At 45.6% G+C, this 24,241-nt stretch overlaps 1 protein-coding gene across 1 annotated transcript in view; it reads left to right on the forward strand.

Annotated features, from left to right (window-relative positions):
- Window positions 1–3,942: 3,942 nt before the first annotated feature.
- The window catches only part of LOC120984808 (putative cation exchanger C521.04c), a 158,661-nt gene continuing 138,362 nt past the window's right edge, over window positions 3,943–24,241 (forward strand). The window contains exons 1-2 of the mRNA XM_040413434.1: window positions 3,943–3,952; window positions 17,456–17,565. Of these exons, the coding sequence (XP_040269368.1) occupies window positions 17,511–17,565 (55 nt within the window). The 5' untranslated portion in view covers window positions 3,943–3,952; window positions 17,456–17,510. The remainder of the gene's footprint in view (window positions 3,953–17,455; window positions 17,566–24,241) is intronic.

Here is a 24,241-nt window from a genome sequence, read left to right on the forward strand (position 1 = left end):
AACTTGGCGCATCCTCTGGATGTGCAGGAAGAATCAAGACAGGTAAATAATACATCAGTCTTGATAAATGTTTCCCAGTGTTTTTTACTTGAAAGATATAGAAGCAAAGTTATGACTTCTCCCAGGCAAGTTTTCCGGCGTAAAAAAACGAAGCAAACCCTGTATTTACAACGTATTACACACCATGAAATTTTGTCACAAGTGGCGTTTCTATGCTGTCCTTGCTGATTTCCGAAAAGAGGGAGTGTTGAGGGCAGGAGCAGAACATAAGGGCTCAGCACATTTGTCTTCATTCATGCAAATTTTCGGATGTGGATTTATTTATTATTTTACTCAATTTGAAGACAAATCTATGATACCTAGGGGGCTGCCATAGATTTCAGCCTGGCGCATGGCTTGCTGGAGGATAACCCAAATAAGGCACATCCTCCACCTGGCAGAGGAAATCAAGACTGGAGAAGAAAATACCAGTCTTCATAAATGTCCCCTATATTTTTATTTTATTTTTTGGCGATTGTTTTTCTCATTTTCCATTTCACTATAGTTTAAAAAATCTTGATATCTTGCAGTTTTCCAACATTTTCAGTTCTGTATTTTTATTAAAAGGCCATAGCACTCATTATGCAATGCATAGTCCATTTTTTTTCAAACATAACTTATAGAAGTGTAATATTTTATTATAGCCACTTAGCTAGCGCTAGACATTTCAATCCCCTAGGACTTTTCTCATCAATTATTCTGCATGGTTCTAGGGAATAGATGTGAGAAGCCTTGAACTTCCTATTTTGCACAAATCACTTTTAAGCAGTCGTCTCATTATCATCACATGCCTCATTGCCATTAAAAGGTAACATATATAGGTAACATAGTCTTAACTTCCTCTCCTCCCTGCACAGTGACCTCTACACGGGTCACAGAGCATGCCTAGAACACACTACATCATAAAATACAATTACTAATTCTGTAGATTGTGTAAACATAGACAATAATAACCTTTATTTGTATAGTGGCAACATGTTCACCACCGCTTCAGAGAACACATGTAACAACAAAATCTATTACATTACAAAATGAAAACAATTCAAACAATAGGAGTGAGGTCCCTGCTTGCAAAAAGTTTACAATTGATGTGGAAATAGGAATGGCACAAGAGGTAGCACTGCTTGATTCGTACAATGGCCATCTACACTCATTGACAAAAAAAAACCAATAATGCACCAAGAAGGAGTTGTTAAAATGAAATGAAACTTCATATGTGTGAATGTAATGATGATATATGCAAGTGATTACAATATTAGAGTGAAAGGATACGTTAATTGGGGAAAACTATACAACTGAAAGGACGTTCTAGTACCTGTTGGGCTGTCTCTAGCCTGGATACAAGATGAGATATGGTTGGGCATGAAGGTATACAGGTTCTGTATGACATCCTGTGGCACATTTGCCAACAGATGTTGCCACTGGGCCTATAGACCTTGCACACTTGTAGGTTGCTAAAGCTAGTGTCCCAGCCAGTCCCATACATGCTCGATTGGCAATAAATCTGGTGAGCCTGCATTGTTCGCTAAAAATGATACAGATCCAGTCTGTAGCAGTCCATGTTTCCCGTTCACGATACCACTGTAAACTAAAGTGCTTGTAAATGGTCCGGGCAGAGACAGGGATGTGTAATGAAGGTGCCAGCTGTGTCTGCATGGTGGACAATGAAATGTGGAAGCTGCTCGTGCTTGTTGGTGGATCAAAAAAATTATCTGTCTGGGCCGCCCAAAGCCTGTTCACCATGTGTGCATGACCTCATGTAACCACTGCTCCAAACAACTCCTAACATGTAGGTCAGAGCAGACTAGATGACAGGCAATTAATTGAAACAATCATCCTGCTTCTCAGTCCAGTGATGTGCCCCCTCTCAATATCTGTCAACTGGGCAAAATGTCTTCTAATGCATCTCAAAGGCATGTCTAGTCAACAATCACTACGAAGTTCACTACCCAAAAGTAGCCAATGACAGCCTTTTTTATAGAGCAGCAGGAAAACTTTTTATGCCCTCCTGTGACAAGAACCAGAGTCTAATCAGACCACACCATGCAAGTTTTTCTGCAATACGACATTTCGATCCGGGTGTGTCATTATTTTTTTTGTCAAAGAGTGTAAATAGGGAAGTACAACTGCAGGAGCGAGCCACCATCTGGTATATGTAGTGCACTTGAGTGTATGTTGTGTGGTTGATACTGTTGGAGGAAGGTCGTGCCTAAAACTGTGGTTGTTGGAAGTTTACCTAATTGTCTGAGGTAGCACATACCATTAACTGGGGCAGCTTGAAAGAAGTGAGAGGTTTGGTTTATGAAGGATGTTAGTCTTAGGCCTCATGCACATGACCGTTCGGTTTTTTGTGGTCCGCAAATTCCAGGTCCGCAAAACACGGAAGCCGCCCGTGTGCCTTCCGCAATTTGTGGAACGGAACAGGCGGCCCATTGTAGAAATGCCTATTTTTGTCCGCAAAACGGACAAGAAAAGGACATGTTGTATTATTTTGCGGGGCCACGGAACGGAATGGGTCCGCACCCGAGCCGCAAAAACTGCGGCTCGGATGCGGACCAGAACAACGATCGTGTGCATGAGGCCTTAAATGGAGAGCACAATTAGATAGAGAGGAGGGAGGAGATGTTGGGAGGTGCGGTACTGTGGAGAGCTTTGTTGGTGATCGGCACAAGGTGGATGTATCAGTGTAGAGGTAATAAGCCTAGGTGCTCATCATGCACAAAATTTATCACAGGGGCTCAGTCTGGATGATAAACCTGGTACAGGGATAGACCCTATAGACTCTATACCAACTATTGGTTGACTTAGTCTGTGGCAGAATTTTATGCTAGAATTGTGGCACACATATGCCAGAGAATGTTGCATCTTACCCCCTACCATTTCCAGAAAAGCTACACCACCTTAAAGGTGACGCTAGGGAGGATGGTCATCGTCACGGCCTCCTATTGGCTACTTCCCCCTGTTACCGGATGTTTTGATTTCAGCTGAGGAAAGGCTAACTCTCAGGTATATAAATATTTGTGCACATGATTTCATGTGGCATATTAAATAAATATAGTGGATGGTGATAGTGTTTTGACCGTTGCCTGATCGTTTTTATTTTTTGTTCACAGATTTTTGTCCACAGGAAATTATTTTTCCTCGTTACATTTTGAATTCCGCATGGGGACCTCCACAATTGCTGGGATAGTGAGGGCAACCTGGGCCACCATTTGGTTGCGACTGCGAGCTGCTGTGCTGCCATAACCAACAAGGCAGCAGTGGCTTCAGATTGCCCAGGGCTTACTGGAGAGGGCACAATTTCCCAACTGTATTGGTGCCCTTGACGGGAAGCACATACGGGTGAAGAAGCCACCGAGCTCAGGGTCCCGATTCTATAATTATAAACAGTTTTTCTCTGTAGTTTTGTTGGCCTTGGTTGACACAAACTACAGGTTTATAATTGTAGATATCGGGGCCTATGGAAGTTCGGCTGATGCTCGCATCTTCCGGGCTTCCAGAATGCGTCGGTGGCTTCAGTCCAACCAACTGGACATTCCCCAGCCAGCTCCTCTTCCTTGCTCCTCTGGCCCACCTGCACCATATGTCATAGTTGGCGATGAGGGGTTTTCCCTATCGCCAAACCTCATACGTCCTTTCCCCAGGTGAGGATTGGATGAGAAAAGCGCACATTACTCAACTATCGTTTAAGCAGGGCCAGAAGGTTTGTGGAGTGTGCCTTCGGGATCTTAGCCAGCAAATGGTGTATCTTTTTTTTCGGTCATCCAGCTGGCCCCAGAAAATGTTAATAATGTTATAAAAGCTTGTGTAGTTCTCCATAACTACATTCGCATATATGAGGCCACTCCTGATGAAGATGCGGCCATCTTTACAGCAGCAGTCCATGGATACCCCTCTCAACTTGGAAGAGCTGGTTCAGCAGGACTGAGAGTGAGGGAATTATCTTCTGACTATTTTATGTCTCCAGTTGGTTCATTCCCTTTTTAGCAACAGCACTCTTCACGTGGAGCAACATAATTTTTTTTCCTTCCCCTCAAGCTGACTATACAGTGTATATATCCTGGATGGATAATTTTTTTAGTTACTATTTTTGATTTTTATTAGTTAGGGACTCTCAAAACGATGAGGACCCTTGATGTGGGTTGCGAGCTTACATATTTTGCATGCATAATGTAAGTTGAAATGTGTGTGAAATATAAACTAATCCCTCATTATTACAATATACAGTAACAAGTCATCTTTACAACTATATTTCAATTAAATTACAGTGTATATTACCGTATTTTTCGCCCTATAAGACGCACCTAGGTTTTAGAGGAAGACAATAAGAAAAAAATATTTTTCATTAGACCTCAGATCAGACCTCAGCTAACAGCCCCAATCAGACCCTCAATGTTAATAAGACCCCAACAAGCCCTCAGATCAGACCCACAATCAGATCTTAGCTCAGACCCCAATATGAATGACCCCCAATCAGACCTCATATCAGCCCCCAACAGCCCCCACTGCCTCTCATATTAGCCCCCATTGCCTCATATCAGCCCTCAGTATCCCCCATTGCCTCTGATCTTGGCCCCCAGCAGCCCCTATTGCCTCATATCAGCCCTCTCTCTGTAGCCTCCCATTGCCTCTCATATTGCCCCCATTGCCTCATATGAGCACTCTGTAGCCCCCATAGCCTCTCATTTTGGCTACCAGCAGCCCCCATTGCCTCATATGAGCCCTCTGTAGCCCCATATTGCCTCTCATATTGCCCCATAGCCTCCTATGAGCCCCCTGCGGCCCCACATTGACTCTCATATTGCCCATATTGTCTCATAGGAGCCCTCTGTAGCCCCCTATTGCCTCTCATTTTGGCCCCCAGCGCCTTATGTTTAATAAAATAAATAAACCACTTACCTCTTCTGCTCTTGGACGCCGCCGCTGCTCATCACTGCCCGCGATCTTCTTCCTCCTGCTGTTGGCTGTGCTGTGAACCGGCGCGCATGGCGTGAGGTCACAAAGCGCCCTTACGCTGTGCGCAGCCACTGCACAGCCGACAGCCGAGGACCGGGAAACGGTGAGTACAGAGCCTTCACTGCTTCCTGGTCCTCCGGTACTAATGAGCACTTCCATAATGGAAGCGCTCATTAGTATTTGCCCCCATAAGACGCAGGGGAATGCGTCTTCTAGGGCAAAAAATACGGAACTTTAAATAAAAAATAAAACCAATTACTTTTTTGTCTTTTGTTTTTATTTAATTGAAAAATCAACAAATAAAAAACAATAGTCTGATCTGACAATGTAATGATAATTTCTTACAATATAACAAACATAATTACAAATTATAATAACGTCCTGGTGTGGCCAGGGAAACTTCAAATTGAGAGGGCTGGTAAGTGCCCTGAGAAAAGGGTCCTAAGTGCTGGGGTGGAGCAGCCTGAGATCCGGGGGGAGATTGATGCATATATGATGTGTCACCAATGTATTGCTTCCCATATTGTTGGGGTGGAAGGGCAAATGTTTGGCGAGGAGGAGGGTAGTGGGGAGGCCTGATGGGTATCTGTGGAGGAGCCCTAGGTGATGGCCTATTGATGTTGCGATATAACCGCCAGTTTTCTAGGGCCCGAAAGACAACGGTGAGGTCATTTGGAGGAGTGGCTGCCTCCAGAACAATCCCAAGTGCGCCTTGGGTGCGCAAGTAAAGATCCTCAGGCACTCTCTTCAAAAGATTCTAATTTTTATTTTGGTCAATCTGATAATTTCCTATACATTACCAAGCATATATGATTTTATATATATATATATATATATATATATATATATATATATATACTTACGGTCGCACATCCATTATGTCACGAAGGAACATTAGTTGTTCCTTAAACATATAGGGCCTTTTCTTAAGTGGGCCCGACCCACTGCAGCCTTGATGGGTCATTTCTTTTCTAAATTTGTCCCGGCAGCTCCTCCATCTATTCTTTACTTCTTCAACTACGAACAATTTAAAAAAACTATTTTTTTCAAGATGAAATACTGTATCACTACCATGTGCTAACCTAGGGGTGTCATCAGTAGCATAGCACATGTGAAACAATGTCGTCACTAGCATAGCACATCATGTCAAACAATGTCGTCACTAGCATAGCACATGTCAAACAATGTTTTCGTGTCACATGTGCTATATAATGGAGGACAACGTTAGACATGTGCTATGCTAGTTAACAGAAACTGAATATGACACATGTATATATAGATATATATGTACAGTGCACTTACCTAAACTCATGCGCTTTGGTTCAGGGGGTTTTGACCACACACTTGAGAACACCTCCTGTGTTACTTCCACCCAGGCGGCATTCTTTTTGTATCGGTCATGATAGTCCCCCGACCTGGTGTCCCAAATGCAGGGCCTCTCCTGGACCATCACTATAAGCTTCTCCACATCCATAGGCTTGGTGGGTTGCCTTGGCATCTTGGCTGTGGCTCAGCAAGGGCAGCAATATGTCCAATAAAGCAGCTCTGCACAGGTAGCAGGAGCCACACACACAAAATGCTCATTTCCTGTGGAATTTACCTTCAATTGTTGCTAAGTAACATGCGTTTAAAACGGAACGCAACGCAACACATTGCATCCGGATGCAATGCGTTATGCACGCAGCCCCAATCATTTCTGTGGGGCCAGGGCAGTGTGAAAAACGCTGGATATAGAACATGCTGCGATTTTCACGCAACGCAGAAGTGATGCGTAAAAAGAAAATGCTCATGTACCTGCACTGAATCCTGACCCATTCATTTCAATGAGTCTCATGTACCTGCGTGAAAATCGCAGAATATAGAACATGCTGTGATTTTCACGTAATGCAGAAGTGTACACAGACTCATTGCGGGTGCTATGCGTTCACGTCATGCATGGCACTCACACGGAAAACTCGCTTGTGTGAAAGGGACCTAATAGGCCTGAGCCTGTACAACGCTTTCAGACTGATTACTGGTGTACTCTAATGCTGGCCTGCAGGTGGCAGCACTGCATAGGAATTTACTGAATCCTGTATTCTGTAATGGATAGAAATCCATTACAGAATACAATTGTCTATCTAATGATTGCATTTTATAGTCACCTAGGGCAACTTAAAAAAATAAAAAATAAAACGAAACAATGCAAAAACTAAACATCATGGAAATTGATGCATCTGAAAATGCCATTACTGTTAAGATTTTAAAATATTTACTCCGTAGACAAACAGATGGCCAATTTGTTATTTGTTTCATCACTTCACATCCCCAAAAAAAAAAAAAAAAAGTGATCAAAAAGAAGTCTTGCACATAGGGGCGTACATAGAAATCACTAGGCCCCATAGCAAGAATATGAATTGGGTCCCCTAACCCCACCCACTACCCACTCCTGGCCTATCCCACCTCCTGTCCTGGCTCCTCCCCCATTTGCCAATAAAGAAATGTATACATACGTTGGTACGTATTCGTACTGACCCAGAGAATGAAGGGCACAGGTCAGTTTTCGACAAAGGGAATGCTGTAGGAACAAAACCCTGTGGTATCTGTATCTATGGGACCTGTGGATATTCCATAAAAGTTTTATCTGCAGTCCTATGTAACACTACAAATAACACTGTGATAACTCTGAGTACAGATAATGTGGTAGATGCCACCTGTAGTCCTATGTAACACCACAAATAACACAGTGATAGCTCTCTGAATACAGATAACACAGTGATGGCTCTCTGATTACCTAAAATGTAGTAGTGTTACCTGCAGTCCTATGTAACACCACAGATAATACTAGTGTAGATAATGTGGTAGTGTTACCTGCAGTCCTATGTAAAACCACAGATAATACTAGTGTAGATCATGTGGTAGTGTTACCTGCAGTCCTATGTAAAACCACAGATACCACTAGTGTAGATCATGTGCTAGTGTTACCTACGTCCTTAGTGTGCCTCCCTGTGTCTCTCCTACGGGACTCCATGCTGGCGGCGCTGCCTCCTCTTTCTTCTTCTTCTTCCCCCGCACAGAACGTCCTCATGCAGCTGTGTCAAGACATAGGAACACTGTGGGCATGGTGATGGTGACACACAGGGACAGACACACACACAGGGACAGACACACACACACAGGGACAGGGACAGACACACACACACACACACACACACATAGAATAAATGTGATCACATCACACATCACTGCTCCTGCCTGTCTGCTTTGGTAAAGCCGGGCATAGATGGGCTATGTCAGGCTTTAGCAGAGTGGGCACAGGACAGTGGATACAGGGCACGATATGTATGCGAGCACAGCTGAACTAGTGCAGGGCAGGAGCCCGCATACACATAGCTCCTCCTGCCTGTGTCATACCCCCCCCCCCCCCTGGGCATTTTGGGGGGCATTAGGGGTGACTGATGTGATGGGGAGAATATGATTGGTGGCTATGCACACACCCAGCATCAGCAGCAAGGAGTTAAAGGGGTTGGGGAAGGAGTAGGAGGAAAGCACACTGGAGCACATTGTCCTCCTAAATCCTCTATGAGCCTACAGACTCCCCTCCCCCTCAAAAAAAAAAAAAAAAGCTTGCTGCTGTCCTCCGCCATCAAGACTGCAAAAAAACGAACGGTCGTGTGCATGGGGCCTTAAAGGGTTTTTATCACTAGAATTTTCACTATTAAACTGGCTGACATTAGCGATGTGCTAATGTCAGCTGCACCTAACCAGCCTATTCCTACTTTTATCTATGTGGCTTTAAGAAAAAGCAAAGAAAGTCCAGTGGCACTCACCATTAGTTGCGGTTCTTCTTTTTTGTATATTCCAAGATGAGGATACATGTAAAAGAACACAGAAGGCAGCGGGTGGACAACGTACTTGCAGTGCAAGGGAATTGCGGCGACGGCCATTTCGCGCATATAGCGCTTCGTCAGGCCAGCATATCAGCGGCAAGAAAATGCCTGCTTTCATACCTGTGTACACACCCCTTGTCCGACGTCACTAGGCGGCGCTCAGCCGTGGCGCTCACCTGTGAGGTCAAACCAGGGTCAAAGGTGTGCTCACCATACAGAGGCTGTCTGCATTCGTTAAAACCAATAAACAGAAACACATATAAAGAAACATAAACCATAGCAATTCTACAGGAACACTCCCATATCTATTTTTTTTATTTAGGGCTCCTTCACACCTGCGTTCTTTTCTTCCGGCATAGAGTTCCGTCGTCGGGGCTCTATGCCGGAAGAATCCTGATCAGGATTATCCCAATGCATTCTGAATGGAGTGAAATCCGTTCAGGATGCATCAGGATGTCTTCAGTTCCGGAACGGAACGTTTTTTGGCCGGAGAAAATACCGCAGCATGCTGCGCTTTTTGCTCCGGCCAAAAATCCGGAACACTTGCCGCAAGGCCGGATCCGGAATTAATGCCCATTGAAAGGCATTGATCCGGATCCGGCCTTAAGCTAAACGTCGTTTCGGCGCATTGCCGGAGCCGACATTTAGCTTTTTATGAATGGTTACCATGGCTGCCGGGACGCTAAAGTCCTGGCAGCCATGGTAAAGTGTAGCGGGGAGCGGGGGAGCGGCATACTTACCGTCCGTGCGGCTCCCGGGGCGCTCCAGAGTGACGTCAGGGCGCCCCAAGCGCATGGATCATGTGATCGCATTGGACACGTCATCCATGCGCATGGGGCGCTCTGACGTCATTCTGGAGCGCCCCGGGAGCCGCACGGACTGTAAGTATACCGCTCCCCCGGTCCCCGCTCCTACTATGGCAACCAGGACCTTAATAGCGTCCTGGCTGCCATAGTAACACTGAAAGCATTTTGAAGACGGTTCCGTCTTCAAATGCTTTCAGTACACTTGCGTTTTTCCGGATCCAGAGTGTAATTCCGGCAAGTGGAGTACATGCCGGATCCGGACAACGCAAGTGTGAAAGAGCCCTTAATCCCAAGGGACCCATCGCATCGTGGAATTCATGAATGATTGGCAGCACATTCATCTGCAATTTTCTTTAAAGATCTTAGAAACGGTGCTCACAAGAAATTAAAAAGAGTATACAATAATAAGTGAAGAACTATTAAAAGCAAAGAAAATGTTACAGACCCGGCTAACAGAAAACCAACTGCAAGTGTACACTAAACACCTGGATAAAAAATTATTAGTGATCCAAGGAGATATAAAGACGAAAAAGAGCGTCAAGTTCCTGAGAGACAAACAGGACTTTGACACAGGGAAGGTCTTCGATTGGAACCAGAAGAAACAAGCAAGGCAACGCACACGCCAGCGCCGGAAAAAAAGTGACTATTGGACAACTGACTCCGATTCTAGTGCCTCAGACGATCTACAGTCCCAGGGCATGTCCAGTGGTACTGGCATCAACCGCCCTTTAGAAGAGAAATCAGAAGGGGCCGACGCAAAAGGCAAAACAAATATGAAAAAGGCTACAAACGGAAACATGTCTCTTGGAGACGATAATTGAAGAGGACACTACTTCATATAATCTGGTCACCAACCTGACTGGCTCCGAGCTACCACCAGACTGTGAGAAAGTCCTCAACCGAGGCCTTAATTACAACCTGGTGGAGCAGTTTGACCCAGTCGGGTTTGAAGTTGATTTGTTCAAATCTGTGAGAAAGTTAAACTTGAGAAGGTTGTTCAGCAGGGTACCATGCAGTAGTCGGGAGGAAGGCGAGGGTGAGAAGCCGGCGGCCATAGGACCATTGGGGTTCAACATGACTGCCGACTTCAACCCTATGGAAATATCTTGTTTGGAATGGATGACTGAATCCACTCTGGGTACTCAACCACAGGAGGCTCCACAGGAAGATTTTAGAGGGGGCGTGGGATCCACGTTTGATCCCCCCTTGCCCGCCGGCAATAGTATAGACATCTTTCAACGTAGGGTGCTAGAGGGAATTAAAGCCCTGGTTTACCCTCGGGCAGACAAAAACATAGATGTAAGGGAAGAAAAAGCATTAAAGTGGCTACAAAGCCAAAATAATATTGTTGTTAAACCGGCGGACAAGGGGGGTAAAGTGGTTCTCATGACTAGGTGAAGCTCACAGGCAGCTGGGGAATACGCAAACATATGAAGTATTGCCGTCTGACCCTACATTTAAAACACAGGGCCTCTTTTTTTTTAATTATTATTATTTTTTTTTTATAGTGTCTATTTATAGAAAGCATTTTAAATTTTCAAAACAAAGACAGCCAGACAACAAGTCCGTAATCCAGTACTCACAAGGATCCCTAAACGGGAGATACATCAGAATAAAACAGTGGCAATATGTTACTAATCAAATAGGCAGTCCCGTGTTACATCATGGTATATTTACGAGTACAGGACTAGACAACCATTCACACACACACACTCATTCATCCTGGAGTCCCAGAACCCTGCACATAAAATCTGATAGTGCCCTGCACACATAGCCATAAGCCACAAATCTGATCGAACCTATTAGGAGTCCCCCTTGCTGCATAAGTGAGTTTGTACATCTGTAGGTCAGCGTTTATCAGTTGGATCCGAGATCAAAGGTAGGGTTTTGGGGTGGTTTCCAATTCAAAAGGATTGTTTTCCTCCCATAGAACATAAGTAAACGAACATAAGTAACGGAGCAACTTCCTTCCATATTTGGTAGGAACTATTTCTGTCACCAATCCCAACAGACAGACTATAGGAGAAAGTATCCCCGGAAGCCCCAACTTCGAGGAGATAAAATCTCAGATCTCACTCCAGTACCTCTGCATAACAGGACAAGTCCATACCATGTGATATAGAGATCCTCTCGGCTCTCCACACCTGGAACAAGAAGGGTCTGGGAGCCTACGCATATGGTGCAGGCGCACTGGAGTGAGATAAACCCTTTGTACCCACTTAAGTTGAATGAGCTGGTCACAAGCACTTATTACCATGTTCTTTCAGACAGAGCTCAGTTCCTCCAGGTGAGATGCCTCCAGATCTGGGATATCAACCCTCCAACGCTCGAAGGAGCGACAGAGCGGCAAATCTTTTTTTTCATAATTTCAACATAGAATGATGAAATAGGTTTATATGGTTGTTTCCACCGAGCCACAGATTCAATGGGGCCACATTTCAAACAAAGGGATAAGGATTTAAATTGGGCCTCACAGGCGTGCCTCAGCTGGAGGTACCGATAAAAACATGTATGGGGAAAATTTTATTCCCTGCAAAGGTTCTCAAATGAACAGAAGACCCCATCCATATACAATTGAGTAGGGTACTACACACCCCTTTGGGGCCAAAATTCATAGTCGGATAAGTGAAACAGTTCTTGTAGCTGCTTGTTGCGCCACAATGGTATATACGGGGACCAAGTAACACTCCCCTCACTCTCAATGTGCGTCACCACAAACTGCTTCCAAGCCATCACCACTGTAGCCATCGCTTCAGTGTAATGCAAGGCTGAGGTCACTCCGCCCGATACACCAAGTTGGCCAATGCCTCATAAGAGCCCACCAGAGCCGCCTCTAATACAACTGCAGGATTATTGGCATCTGCCCTAATCCACCAAGAGGCATACACTAATTGGGCAGCGATGTAGTACAAATACATATCTGGTAGTCTCAAACCCCCTTGATTATATAAGGCTTTCAAAGATTTCCTAGCAATGCGAGGGGACTGGTGTTTCCACAGAAAAGGGGAAAAAATCTTATCCAGGGAATCAAAGTGGATATGGGGGATCTTTGTAGGAGCTGATCTGTAAAGATATAGAAGTTTCGGTAACAATGCAATTTTTATCATATTCGCTCTACCTATTAATGTCAGTGGCAAATTTCCCCAAGCTTCCAGTTTACGCGTAATATACTCCATAGTGGGGATTATATTAAGCCGATAAAACTGCCTGGGATCTCTATGTATCCTTATCCCCAAATAGACAAAACATCCAACTACCTTCAAACGTGACAAGGGCGTTATATCTGCGGGATCCATCTCATCTATTAAGCAGAGACTAGATTTACTCCAATTAACCCTGATGCCTGAGTATTTCCCAAAGCCATCTATGGTATCCAATAGTGCTTCCAAAGAGGGACCAGTATCAGCTAGATACACCAGTAGGTCATCAGCGTAAAGCGAAATCTTTTCCTGTATTCCCGCTATGGACCATCCTTCAATCAGACCCGATCCGTTAACTAATTAGGTAAGTGGTTCCATAACTAGGGCAAATAACATAGATGATAAGGGACACCCCTGCCTAGTACCTCTATGAAGGCCAAAGGGGCGCAACAGGTACCATTTAACCCTTGCCATAGGGGCTTGGTATAGTAATTGTACCCACCTTATGAAGGATTGGGGGAAGCCCAGACAGCTCAAAATTTCCCACATAAAATTACATTCAACCGAGTCGAATGCCTTTTTCTTATCGAGAGAAGCAATCGCTCGGAATCCCGCGTTATCATGTTAGACCTGTAAATTGGTAAACAATCTTCTAAGATTAATATCAGTGCTCTTACCCGGCATGAAGCCAGATTGATCAGGATCAATCACTGACAAAATTACATCCCTGAGACGTCTAGCGAGAAGTATAGCTAGGATTTTCGCATCTACATTCAAAAGGGAGATTGGTCTATATGAGCTGCACTGGTCCGGAGGTTTCCTAGGTTTGTGGATTACCAGAATAGTCGCCTCCATGAATGATGGGGGCAATCTGTTGCACTCAAAGGCATAGTTGAGGAGTTTCAACAACCGCGCACTTTGTTTGTCTACATCTGCCTTGTACCATTCTAACGGGAAACCATACAGCCCAGGAGACCACCCCACCATCATGCTTTCTATCGCTGCCATGACTTCCCCCACCTCAATGGAAGCGTCCAGAAAAGTCAGAGCGGGAAAGAGGCGTAAGCTGGACTGTCTTCAGAAACCCCTGAATATCACTAGCTGTGTAAGGCGTTTTAGAGGTATATAAGTCAGAATAATAACAGGCAAATTGAGTACAAATATCACCTGGTTGGGAAAACTGAATTCCCTCCACATTAGTAATAAGGGAGACCACTGTCTGAGGATTTTCTGTTTTCGCTAAATAAGCCAAAGCCCTCCCGTTTTTATCCCCTTCCGAGAACACCACTTGTTTCTGATACTAAAGCTTCTTTTGAGTGTAGTCTAGTAGATGAAGATGATATCTCCTCTGGGCCTCTTCCCACTCTCCCTCTGGTCTCTGGGCTAGGACTCTGAGTATACTCATATTCTTTGTTAGCTAGCTCTTCTTCTAATTTGGTCCTAGTACTCACTAATTCTTTCCTATGCGAGGCAATGGCATGTATAAATGTGCCACGCTGCACCGCTTTAAAGGCCTCCCATTCAACAGTAGGATTAGCTGACCCCTCCTCATTGGATGCCCAATAATCAGTTGCTCCCTCAAGAGCTGCACAGGCCACCGGTAAAACTTCCAACCATCTAGCATTTAGACGCCACTGCCTATCCGGGGGTGCCAGCGGCATAGCCAAGATCACTAGTAACGGGGCATGGTCAGAGATACCCCGCTGGAGGTATTCCACCTTAGTCAGCCACGGCAATAGCTCCCTGTTAACAAACACCAAATCTATACGGGACAAGGTATCAAAAGAAGCCGAGTGACAGGAATATTGAAGAAATCTCCATCCTTCTGTCAGAGCATGGGCATCGGCTTAATTGATAAGTGACCTATTATGCGAAGCCTGGGGACGGAGTCTATTTGCAATCGGATCCAAAACTGCATTATAGTCACCCATCATAATTAGAGGATCAGTCGGCAAAGTCGATACCTTTCCCATAATGTCATCTAGTACTCCTCTCTGAAAGGGGGGGAATGTATAGGCCCACCACTATGTAGTTTCTTCCCCGCATAGCAGCATGTACAATAACATACCGCCCAGACAAATCAGTCTGCACCGAATGCAGTTTAAAAGGGATTAATTTAGATACCAGGACAGAGACTCCCCTAGCATACCTAATTACTATATACGGTGTGGAATGATGAACCAACCCATGGATGTTTTAATGCTAACAGCTTTTGGCCTCTCAAGTGAGTCTCCTGCAGCAATACCATGTCTGGGGAGAATTTCTTCAAGTAATTGAAAACAAGAGATCTTTTCACTTTGTCATTAAGTCCCCTGACGTTCCAGGAGATAAAGTTACAGCACGCCATCATGTAATAGGGCCAACCACATAAGTCACAAAAATCCCAGGACATCCAGGCCATTCACTCATCCACACACACCACAAGACAAAAGACAAACATACATAACATTAAGTAACCCATAACAGTAGCAATGTTAAGCATATTGCCCCACCCTGCCCAGACCACCCCAACCTATCTGAGCCTATCATCCCAAACTTTAAGGCTAGCAATTTCTTGCTAAATCGAAGAGACCCAATAAACGTATACTAAACAGTCCCCAGTTTTAGACCCGCAGATAATTTGGACATCCGTACGGTGCACAAAGACATTGAGACATAGGGGGCCCTGGAAGCTCAGCCTCTCCTGTCAAGCCAGTCAGAGGAGTAGGAAAGAATTTAACAGAGTTACCATCTTGGATCCTTAAGCGAGCTGGATACAACATAGCATAACGAAGGCCCTTTTCCCTCAGGCGAGCCCTCACCGCAAAGAACTGGCGTCGCAGTTTTTGGACCTCCGAGGAAAAGTCTGGGTAGAGCGAGATCCTGGAGTTTTCAAATCTAATATCCTGTATCTGACGGGCCGCCGCCAGGATAGTATCACGGTCCCGATAATTTAGAACTTTCAATATGAAGGGGCACACCGGAGCACTCGGCGGCAAGGGTTTGGTAGGTATTCTGTGCGCTCTCTCAACGACAAATGTGGTGGAAAGATCGATGGGATCCAAACATTTTTTAATAAGTTGCTCTGCAAAGATCTCAGGCGACTGGCCTTCAGCACTCTCGGGCAGACCCATAATACGTATGTAATTTCGCCTATTATGGTTTTCGGCGTCATCCACTTTTGCTTGCAAGGCCTTCACCTGCTGCTGCAGGGCTCTGACGTGATTTTCTCCCAAGTGGGCCACGTCCTCCACCTCACCCAATCTCCTCTCCACCTCAGTGGTTCTGTCACGGATTTTATCAATGTCATGCCTAAGACCGCAAAAAAAACGGAACGGAAGCCGAAAAAAACAACGTGTGCATGAGGCCTTAATTAGAGAATAAAGGAACATCTTGCCTCTCTCACCTCTGAGAAGGGTTGTCCGCACCTCATACATCATGTAAAACACGATCATGGGGGAAGAAGTGAAGTACTCAGGTTTGCAGGTATTGAGCTCGTAAAGATCGCGGAGACAGGCATCGGGAGTTACTTAGAAGAGAAAGCAGGTGGATACTGCGCACCGATACGATGGGTCCCTTGGGATTAAATGAGAAAATAGACATGGGAGTGTTCCTGTAGAATTGCTATGGTTTATGTTTCTTTATATGTGTTTCTGTTTATTGGTTTTAACGAATGCAGACAGCCTCTGTATGGTGAGCACACCTTCGACCCTGGTCTGACCTCACAGGTGAGCGCCGCCCAGTGACGTCGGACAGGTATGAAAGCAGGCATTTTCTTGCCGCTGATATGCTGGCCTGACGAAGCGCTATACCCGCGAAATGGCCGTCGCCGCATTTCCCTTGCACTGCAAGTACGTTGTCCACCCGCTGCCGTCTGTGTTCTTTTACATGTATCCTCATCTTGGAATATACAATAAAGAAGAACCGCAACTAATGGTCAGTGCCACTGGACTTTCTTTGCTTTTTCCTAAAGCGGAACCCACATCGCTTATGTCTGTGTTTTGTGGATGCGCGGATCGTGTGAATGGACCATAGACTGGTCAAGTGGTATCTGTTCACCATAGACTTCCAATGAAAAAAAAAAAAACTTTATGAAAGGTAGGATGTCATTGGTTGCTATGGGTAACTAGGCCAATTTACATTGTCACCAGTTTTAATCACTGCCCCCAGTATAACAGCTTTGTAGCCTTTTACACCAAATTTAAGTTTAAAGAAAGCCCAATGTTGCAATTTGATGCAAAGCATTGTTGCCTTGATGTGTAGTCAGTGCCTATGTGCCCATTTGGTAAGAACAGGGCTATAACAGTCCATGGGCAGTCCACCACAGCAGCAGCAGTACATGGAGATGCCACACCTCACCACACTAGTGCCCAGACCTCTAGGTGAACACTATTAGACTGCAGTAGTTCAGAATTCACATTATATGGCTTCTATTTACCACAAAAAGCCCGACACCTTCTGATAAAATGGTCATCAGCATGTAAATACATAGATCTGATAGGACAGGTAGAGAACCTCAATTCTCTGCTGGATGAAATCGCTAGTCTTCGAGCGGGCGCCCCCTAGTGCTCCTGAATAACATCACAACAGCAAATCCCAGCGTGCTTCAGAGCAACCCAAACCGCGCATGCGCACATCAGCCATCCTTTCTTATAACAGGGTAGAGGAGCGGTGGATGGCGCTTGTGAGGCAGTGTCGGGCGGAGAGGCTCGTCTGCAGTCATGTCTATGGATGTGGAGCACTCGCGGCGCAGGAGGTACACACATGACACCTTCGGTAGGAACTATTGCCGGTCTTTATGTCGTGAATATTGTGACTTGCAGCAGGGGAACGTTTTGTGCGGTGACACCTGTTCATTGGTCTGAGGCTCCTCACAGTTCATAGTGCTCAGAGGCTGAGCCACATTACAGGGAGGCAGCTATTTAGTGTGGAGGGTTAGGGCTCATGCACATGAATGTATTTTCTTTCCGTGTCCGTTACGTGTTTTTTTTTTTTTTTTTTTTTTTTTTTTTTTGTGGACCGTATACGGAACTATTCATTTTAATGGGTCTGAAAAAAAATGGAAGTTGCTCCGTGTACATTCTGTTTCCGTATGTCCCTATTTCTGTTATGCAAAAACATAGAACATGTCTAGTGTTGAGCGAACTTTTGTTTTAAGTTTGGCATCTAAAGTTTGGGTTATTGAAGAATCGCGTTGTGGATTCTAAATTCCGTTATAGTCTGTGGTAGCGAAATCCATAGCTCGATTCTTTGATAACCCGAGCTTTAGACGCTGAGCTTAAAACACAAGTTCGCTCAACACTAGACGTGTTCTATTATTGTCCGCATTACGGACAAGCATAGTACTGTTCTGCAAAATACAGAATGCACACGGACGTCGTCCGTATTTTTTTGCGGACTGCAAAATACATACGGGCGTGTGCATGAGGCCTTAGGCTTCTCTCTGATAATTGAATTAAGATATAATAAATATATATATATATATATATATCACCTGTGCCTCTGTGGTAGACCCTGAATGGCAATGAAAAGTGCAAAGCAACCTGCATCAAAAAGAGAAAAAAGTGCTAAATAACTGCAACATGTGATAATAAAGTGCTGCCAAATATACTGGTGTGATAGGAGCAATTAACTATAAAACCTGATGTTAATATTACTTCACATGGAATTTTTAGTGTTTTCTGCATGTTTGTGTTTTGGACCCCCTTTTTTTTAATTTTTTTTTATTATTATTATTATTATTATTATTATTATTATTCACCCCATGATGCAGCTCTTGTCACGGCTTCAGGCATTTTCACATTCCCATCTCTGCAGGAGAACAATGTCCTGAAGAAAATGTTTACGCCGCCTGGGAGGGTTGCCTGATTTCGGACAAAACGCGCACCTCATCCACTCCAGCCCATGACTGCCATCGTTTTCACACGTCCGCAAATGGGTCCGCATTCGTTCCGAAAATTTGCGGAACGGGTGCGGACCCATTCATTCTCTATGGGGACGGAATGGATGCGGACAGCACACAGTGTGCTGTCTGCATCCGCAATTGCGGAGCGCGGCCCCGATCTTCGGGTCCGCAGCTCCGCAAAAGATAGAACATGTCCTATTCTTGTCCGCAGCTGCGGACAAGAATAGGCATTTTTATAGGGGTGCCGGGCGGGTGTTTTGCGGGTCCGCAACACACCACGGACGTGTGAATGGAGCCTTACACCTTCTTTCAGACATAAATGATAGTAAATCTTTGCAGAGCTGAAAATGTTCTTGTGTTAGGGTATTCCGTTTATAGGTTCCATTTATAACAGAATTCCTGGATGGAATGCAAAACGGAAGCCTTTAAGAGACACATCCGTCATAATAGAAGTCTGTGGCCAGCAGAACGGATCCGTCTGTTTTTCTTTCCGTCCTGCATAACGGAAGCGAGACGGATCCGTTCTGCTGCCCATAGACTATTATGACGGATGTGTCTCTTAAATGCTTCCGTTTTGCATTCTGTCTGAGTTCCGTTATAACGGAATACCATAACTCATGTGCAAACCCACCCTTAAAGGATAACTGTCACATTTAGACCCTAATTTCAATTTTCATATATGTAGTTACTAATAACATGATATTCCAGAATCAGTTACTATTAGACTGACTTACCCCATATTTAATAAGATTCAGCCCTTCGCAACCAGTCTGCATAAAACTGCAATTTCACTATTCAGTTAAGATGGCCGCCACTGCCCTCACCCTGAGGCTATTCCCGCCTGCCCTCACTACCCACAATGCATTGAGCTCCTCACATGCACTACCCAGTAACAATAGCCCCCCAAATGTGTCAGTAACCAGAGGCCTCCCCCCTAAAGGGTTAATCTCCTGCAGCACAAAGGGGTCTTCTTACCACATGTTGCTTTCATTTATACACTGAGCAGATGGCAGATCTCCCTTCCCTGGTCTGTGCTGTTTCAACTCTGCATTCTCCAGCTCTGCTGAGTGAGGGAGCGTCTGCCAAGCGCAGGGACAGGGAGAAGTGCACACAGCCCAGGCACTGTTATCAGCTGCTGGGGAGGACCTGGCTTTAATCATTTACATTTACAGTCCCTGGCTGTCAGTAATGTGAGCCTGCACGCTGCGTGCTCCGTCTATCTGGACCATGCCTAGCAACCCTATTTTAAGCACAGGTAAAAGTAGGCAGTACAGGGAACAAAAATGTGGAATTAAGGGGTAATTGAATACACAGTAAAAAGTTGAAATGGGGCCACCAAGGTGATATTAACCACCTCCCGACCGCCTAACGCAGGGATGCGTCTTGAGGGCGGCCGGGTTATTCCTCGTTGACGCATCGGCGCGTCATGACGCGAGATTTCCTGTGAACACGCGCACACAGGAGCGCGCGTTCACAGGATCGGAAGGTAAACGAGCTGATCTACAGCCTGCCAGCGGCTATCATTCGCTGGCAGGCTGTAGATCCGATATTTTTTATTTTTTTTGTTTTTTAACCCCAGAAAGGTATATCAGACGCTGTTTTGTTAACAGCGTCTGATATACCTGCTACCTGGTCCTCTGGTGGTCCCTTTTGCTTGGATCGACCACCAGAGGACACAGGCAGCTCTGTACGTAGCACCAAGCACTACACCCCTCCCCCTGTCACTTTTTAACCCCTGATCACCCTATATAGACTCCCTGATCACCCCCCTGTCATTGATCACCCCCCCTGTAAGGCTCCATTCAGACGTCCATATGTGTTTTGCTGATCCACGGATTCGCGGATCCGCAAAACACTGACACCGGCAATGTGCTTTCTGCATTTTACGGATCCGCACATTGCCAGAACTATATATAGAGAATGCCTTTTCTTGTCCGCAATTGCGGACAAGAATAGGACATGTTCTATATTTTTGCGGAACGGAAGTGCGGACCCGGAAGTTCAGATCCGCAATTCTGGATCCGAGCGGGACAAAGTCTGTCCCTATAGAAATGAATGGGTCTGCAATTTCGTTCCGCAAAATGCGGAACAGAATTGCAGACGTGTGAATGGGGCCTAAGGGTCCCTTATCAGAGCCAGTTAGCTAGCCACTTGTTAGGGAGTTAGCGCCCACCGCACCGCAGTCACTGATTAGCGTCATCGCTGTCATTAATCAGGCCTGATCTTGTGCGCACACTTGCGTTCAGTCCGCCCCACCGCAGTGACAGAAATGTTTTTTTCCCTACGCCTCCACAACGGCAGTAAACATGGAGATTATCCCACCTTCTCAGGGACAGGAAAACAGCTTTGTGGACCAGCCCATATAAGGCCCCCTCCCTCTTACCTCTCCAGTTGTTTTCCTGTCCCTCAGAAGGTCAGGACTTGCCGGAATGGATCAGTCACGCGCCCAGCCTTTTCGGTTTGTATCCCGGCTCTGGCCGGAGGGCTGAGGCAGGGGATAGGGTCGCGGAACTCTATAAAAGTTCCTCCTTCCCTGAGGTTTAAGCCCAGCGTTGCTGGCCACCCCGGGCTTTGGACCCGCGTCCAGTGCGGACCGGCCCTGTTCTGCGAGCCGGGGGAGCGTTCCTGGGCCTGGGATCGCTCCCCACTTCTTCCCCTATGCGCGCGCGCCGGCAGTTGGATTCTATGTGACGTCGGAAGGCCGGCGCGTGACGCGAGGGGGGCGGGGCATATGTCGTCATCAGTGGGAACCAGGAAGTAAAAGAGCGCGGCTGCCGGCGTCCAGATGCAGCTCCTGCGCTCTTCTCCTGAGAAAGATGTCCCAGCAAGCTGACGATTCGCCCAGGCGGCCCACAGATACCTCCAGGCCCTCTAGCCCGGTAAGCCTCCTCCCATTACTAAAATAACAGGGTGCTTATCCTGTATGGGGGTCTCCTTGGTGGTGGTTCTTTACCCTTCTCTTTTAGAGACTAAGGATAAAACTTTCCTCTCTAACTTTGTGTCTCTCAGGGTAAAGAATCCTCAAAAAAGGATCCGCCTTTGAAGAAAAAATGCGTAATGTGCAAGAAATCGCTGTCTGGTACATACAAGAAATCATTGTGCCAAAAGTGTTGTGTCAGAGGAGACCCCATCCTTAATTGAAAGTCTGAAAACCATAATCAGAGAAGAAGTGGGTGCAGCTGTAGAAGCTAAGTTATCTACATTGCCTCCCAGACCATCTACCTCAGGAGCCATAGTCTCTAATATGCAGGACTCTGACCTGGATGAAGGTGAAATTTCCTCTGGGTCTGACTCTGATACTTCAGATCAAGCAGGCGGTAAACCTCTCTGTTCAGTTGAGGAGACGGATTCCCTTCTGAAAACTATTAGGGCTACAATAAACCTGGAAGAGCCCAGAGAACCCCTTTCAGTACAGGACCAATTGTTTGCTGGATTAGGGGACAGGAAAAAACGTGTTTTTCCCGTCCACCCTAACATCCGAGCGTTAATACACTCAGAATGGAGAGACCCTGAGAAAAAACAGTCCGCCTCTAAGTGGTTAAAGAGAAAATACCCTTTCGCGGAAGATGATTCTGTGGCCTGGGATAAGACCCCTAAAGTAGATGCCCCAGTAGCAAGAATCTCCAAAAAAACTGCCCTTCCATTTGAAGACCTCGGCCTTCTGAAAGATCCGATGGACAAAAGATGTGAAAGCCTCCTTAAAAAGATGTGGGAATCCTCTACGGCCACTCTAAGACCAGGGATCTCTGCAACTTATACAGCTAGAACCCTGGGCCTTTGGTTGGGACAGTTGGAGGAACATCTAGAGTCAGGCACTCCACGAGAAGACATCCTAGCTTCTATACCTATGCTAAAACAAGCCGCTAATTTTATGGCAGACGCGTCAGCAGACATAGTGAAGCTTTCAGCCAGATCTGCTGCCCTCTCTAACTCCGCTAGAAGAGCAGTATGGTTACGCACCTGGTCGGGTGACACAGCCTCTAAAAACAAGCTGTGCACTCTGCCATGTGAGGGAGATAGGGTGTTTGGTACGGCCTTGGACGACATTCTAGAGAAAGCTTCAGATAGAAAGAAGGGCTTTCCTACAGAATCAAAATTTTTTCAACAAAGACGGTCCTTTCGGTCCCAGAAACGAGGTAGGCCGGACCAAAAAAGAAAGGACACTAGACCAACCTGGCAGTCCAATAGGGGTAAAGGCAGAGGGTTCCTGTTTAACCCTGACAAATCGGCCCACACCTCTACTCAATGACGCCAAAAGCGTAGTGGGAGGAAGACTGTCCCAGTTCTATCCAGCCTGGGTAAATATCCAGGCCTCTCCATGGGTGCTGTCAGTCATAAAAAATGGGTACAGTCTAGAGTTAAAAACCTGCCCACCAGACAGATATATGGAGAACCCTCGTCCAGGGGAGATAAGCCAACTAACTATGGATCATCAGTTGAGACTTCTGCTGGAGAAAGGGGCCATCATCCCAGTCCCAAAGCAGGAACAGAAGAAAGGGTTTTACTCCCCGATCTTCTTGATAAAGAAACCAAACGGATCGTTCAGATTAATAATAAACCTGAAGATGTTAAACAAATACATCATATACAAAAGGTTCAAGATGGAAACCATAAAAACAGTCATCAGCCTGATCCCAAAAAACGGCGCCATGGTAACATTAGATTTGGCAGATGCCTACTACCATATACCCATCAAGAAGGAGGATCAGAAATTTCTCAGACTGGCAACATGGTTCAAGGGAGAGCTGTGCCACTTCCAGTTCCGGGTACTTCCGTTTGGTCTCAGCTCAGCCCCAAGGCTTTTCACGAAGGTCATAACAGAAGTATCCAAGTTCTTTCACCTAAAGGAAATTCTATTTTTTCCGTACCTAGACGATTTCCTAATAGCAGCCCCATCATCCTATCTGTTACTCCTGCAGCTCCAGACAATCCGGACCACACTTACCAACCTGGGGTGGATAATCAATACGGAAAAATCCTGTCTCATACCCTCAACCCAGATAAACTTTCTAGGAGTACTGTTGGACTCGGAGAAAATGATCTCTTTTCTTCCTCTACAGAAACAAGATGGCCTGATCACGACAGTGAGAAGATTTCAGAAACAACACTTGGTCTCTTTCAGAGAGATGATGGTCATCCTGGGTCTAATGACATCCACTATCCCTTCAGTAAAATGGGCACAGTTCCACTCAAGAACCCTCCAATCATTTCTCTTAAGAACCTGGGACAAAAAACAAACATCCTTAAACAAGAAGGTAAAAATCCCTCATGCAGTAAAAACATCCTTGAATTGGTGGGCAGATCGGAAAAATCTTTTGAAAGGAGTACCCTGGAGACCATCGGATCAGGTAGTTATTACTACAGACGCCAGCCAGCAAGGGTGGGGAGCCCACATGGAAGGGAAACTAGCTCAAGGCCAGTGGGGTCTCGTTCTGCAAAAAGCCTCCTCCAACAAGAGAGAATTGTCCGCGGTTTGGGAAGCCCTGAAGACATTTGCACCCTCCCTCCTACAGAGGAATGTAAAGATCTTGTCGGACAACTCTACAA

Source organism: Bufo bufo, chromosome 1 (genome assembly GCF_905171765.1).
Source record: "Bufo bufo chromosome 1, aBufBuf1.1, whole genome shotgun sequence".
In the NCBI taxonomy this organism is placed as follows: domain Eukaryota; kingdom Metazoa; phylum Chordata; class Amphibia; order Anura; family Bufonidae; genus Bufo; species Bufo bufo.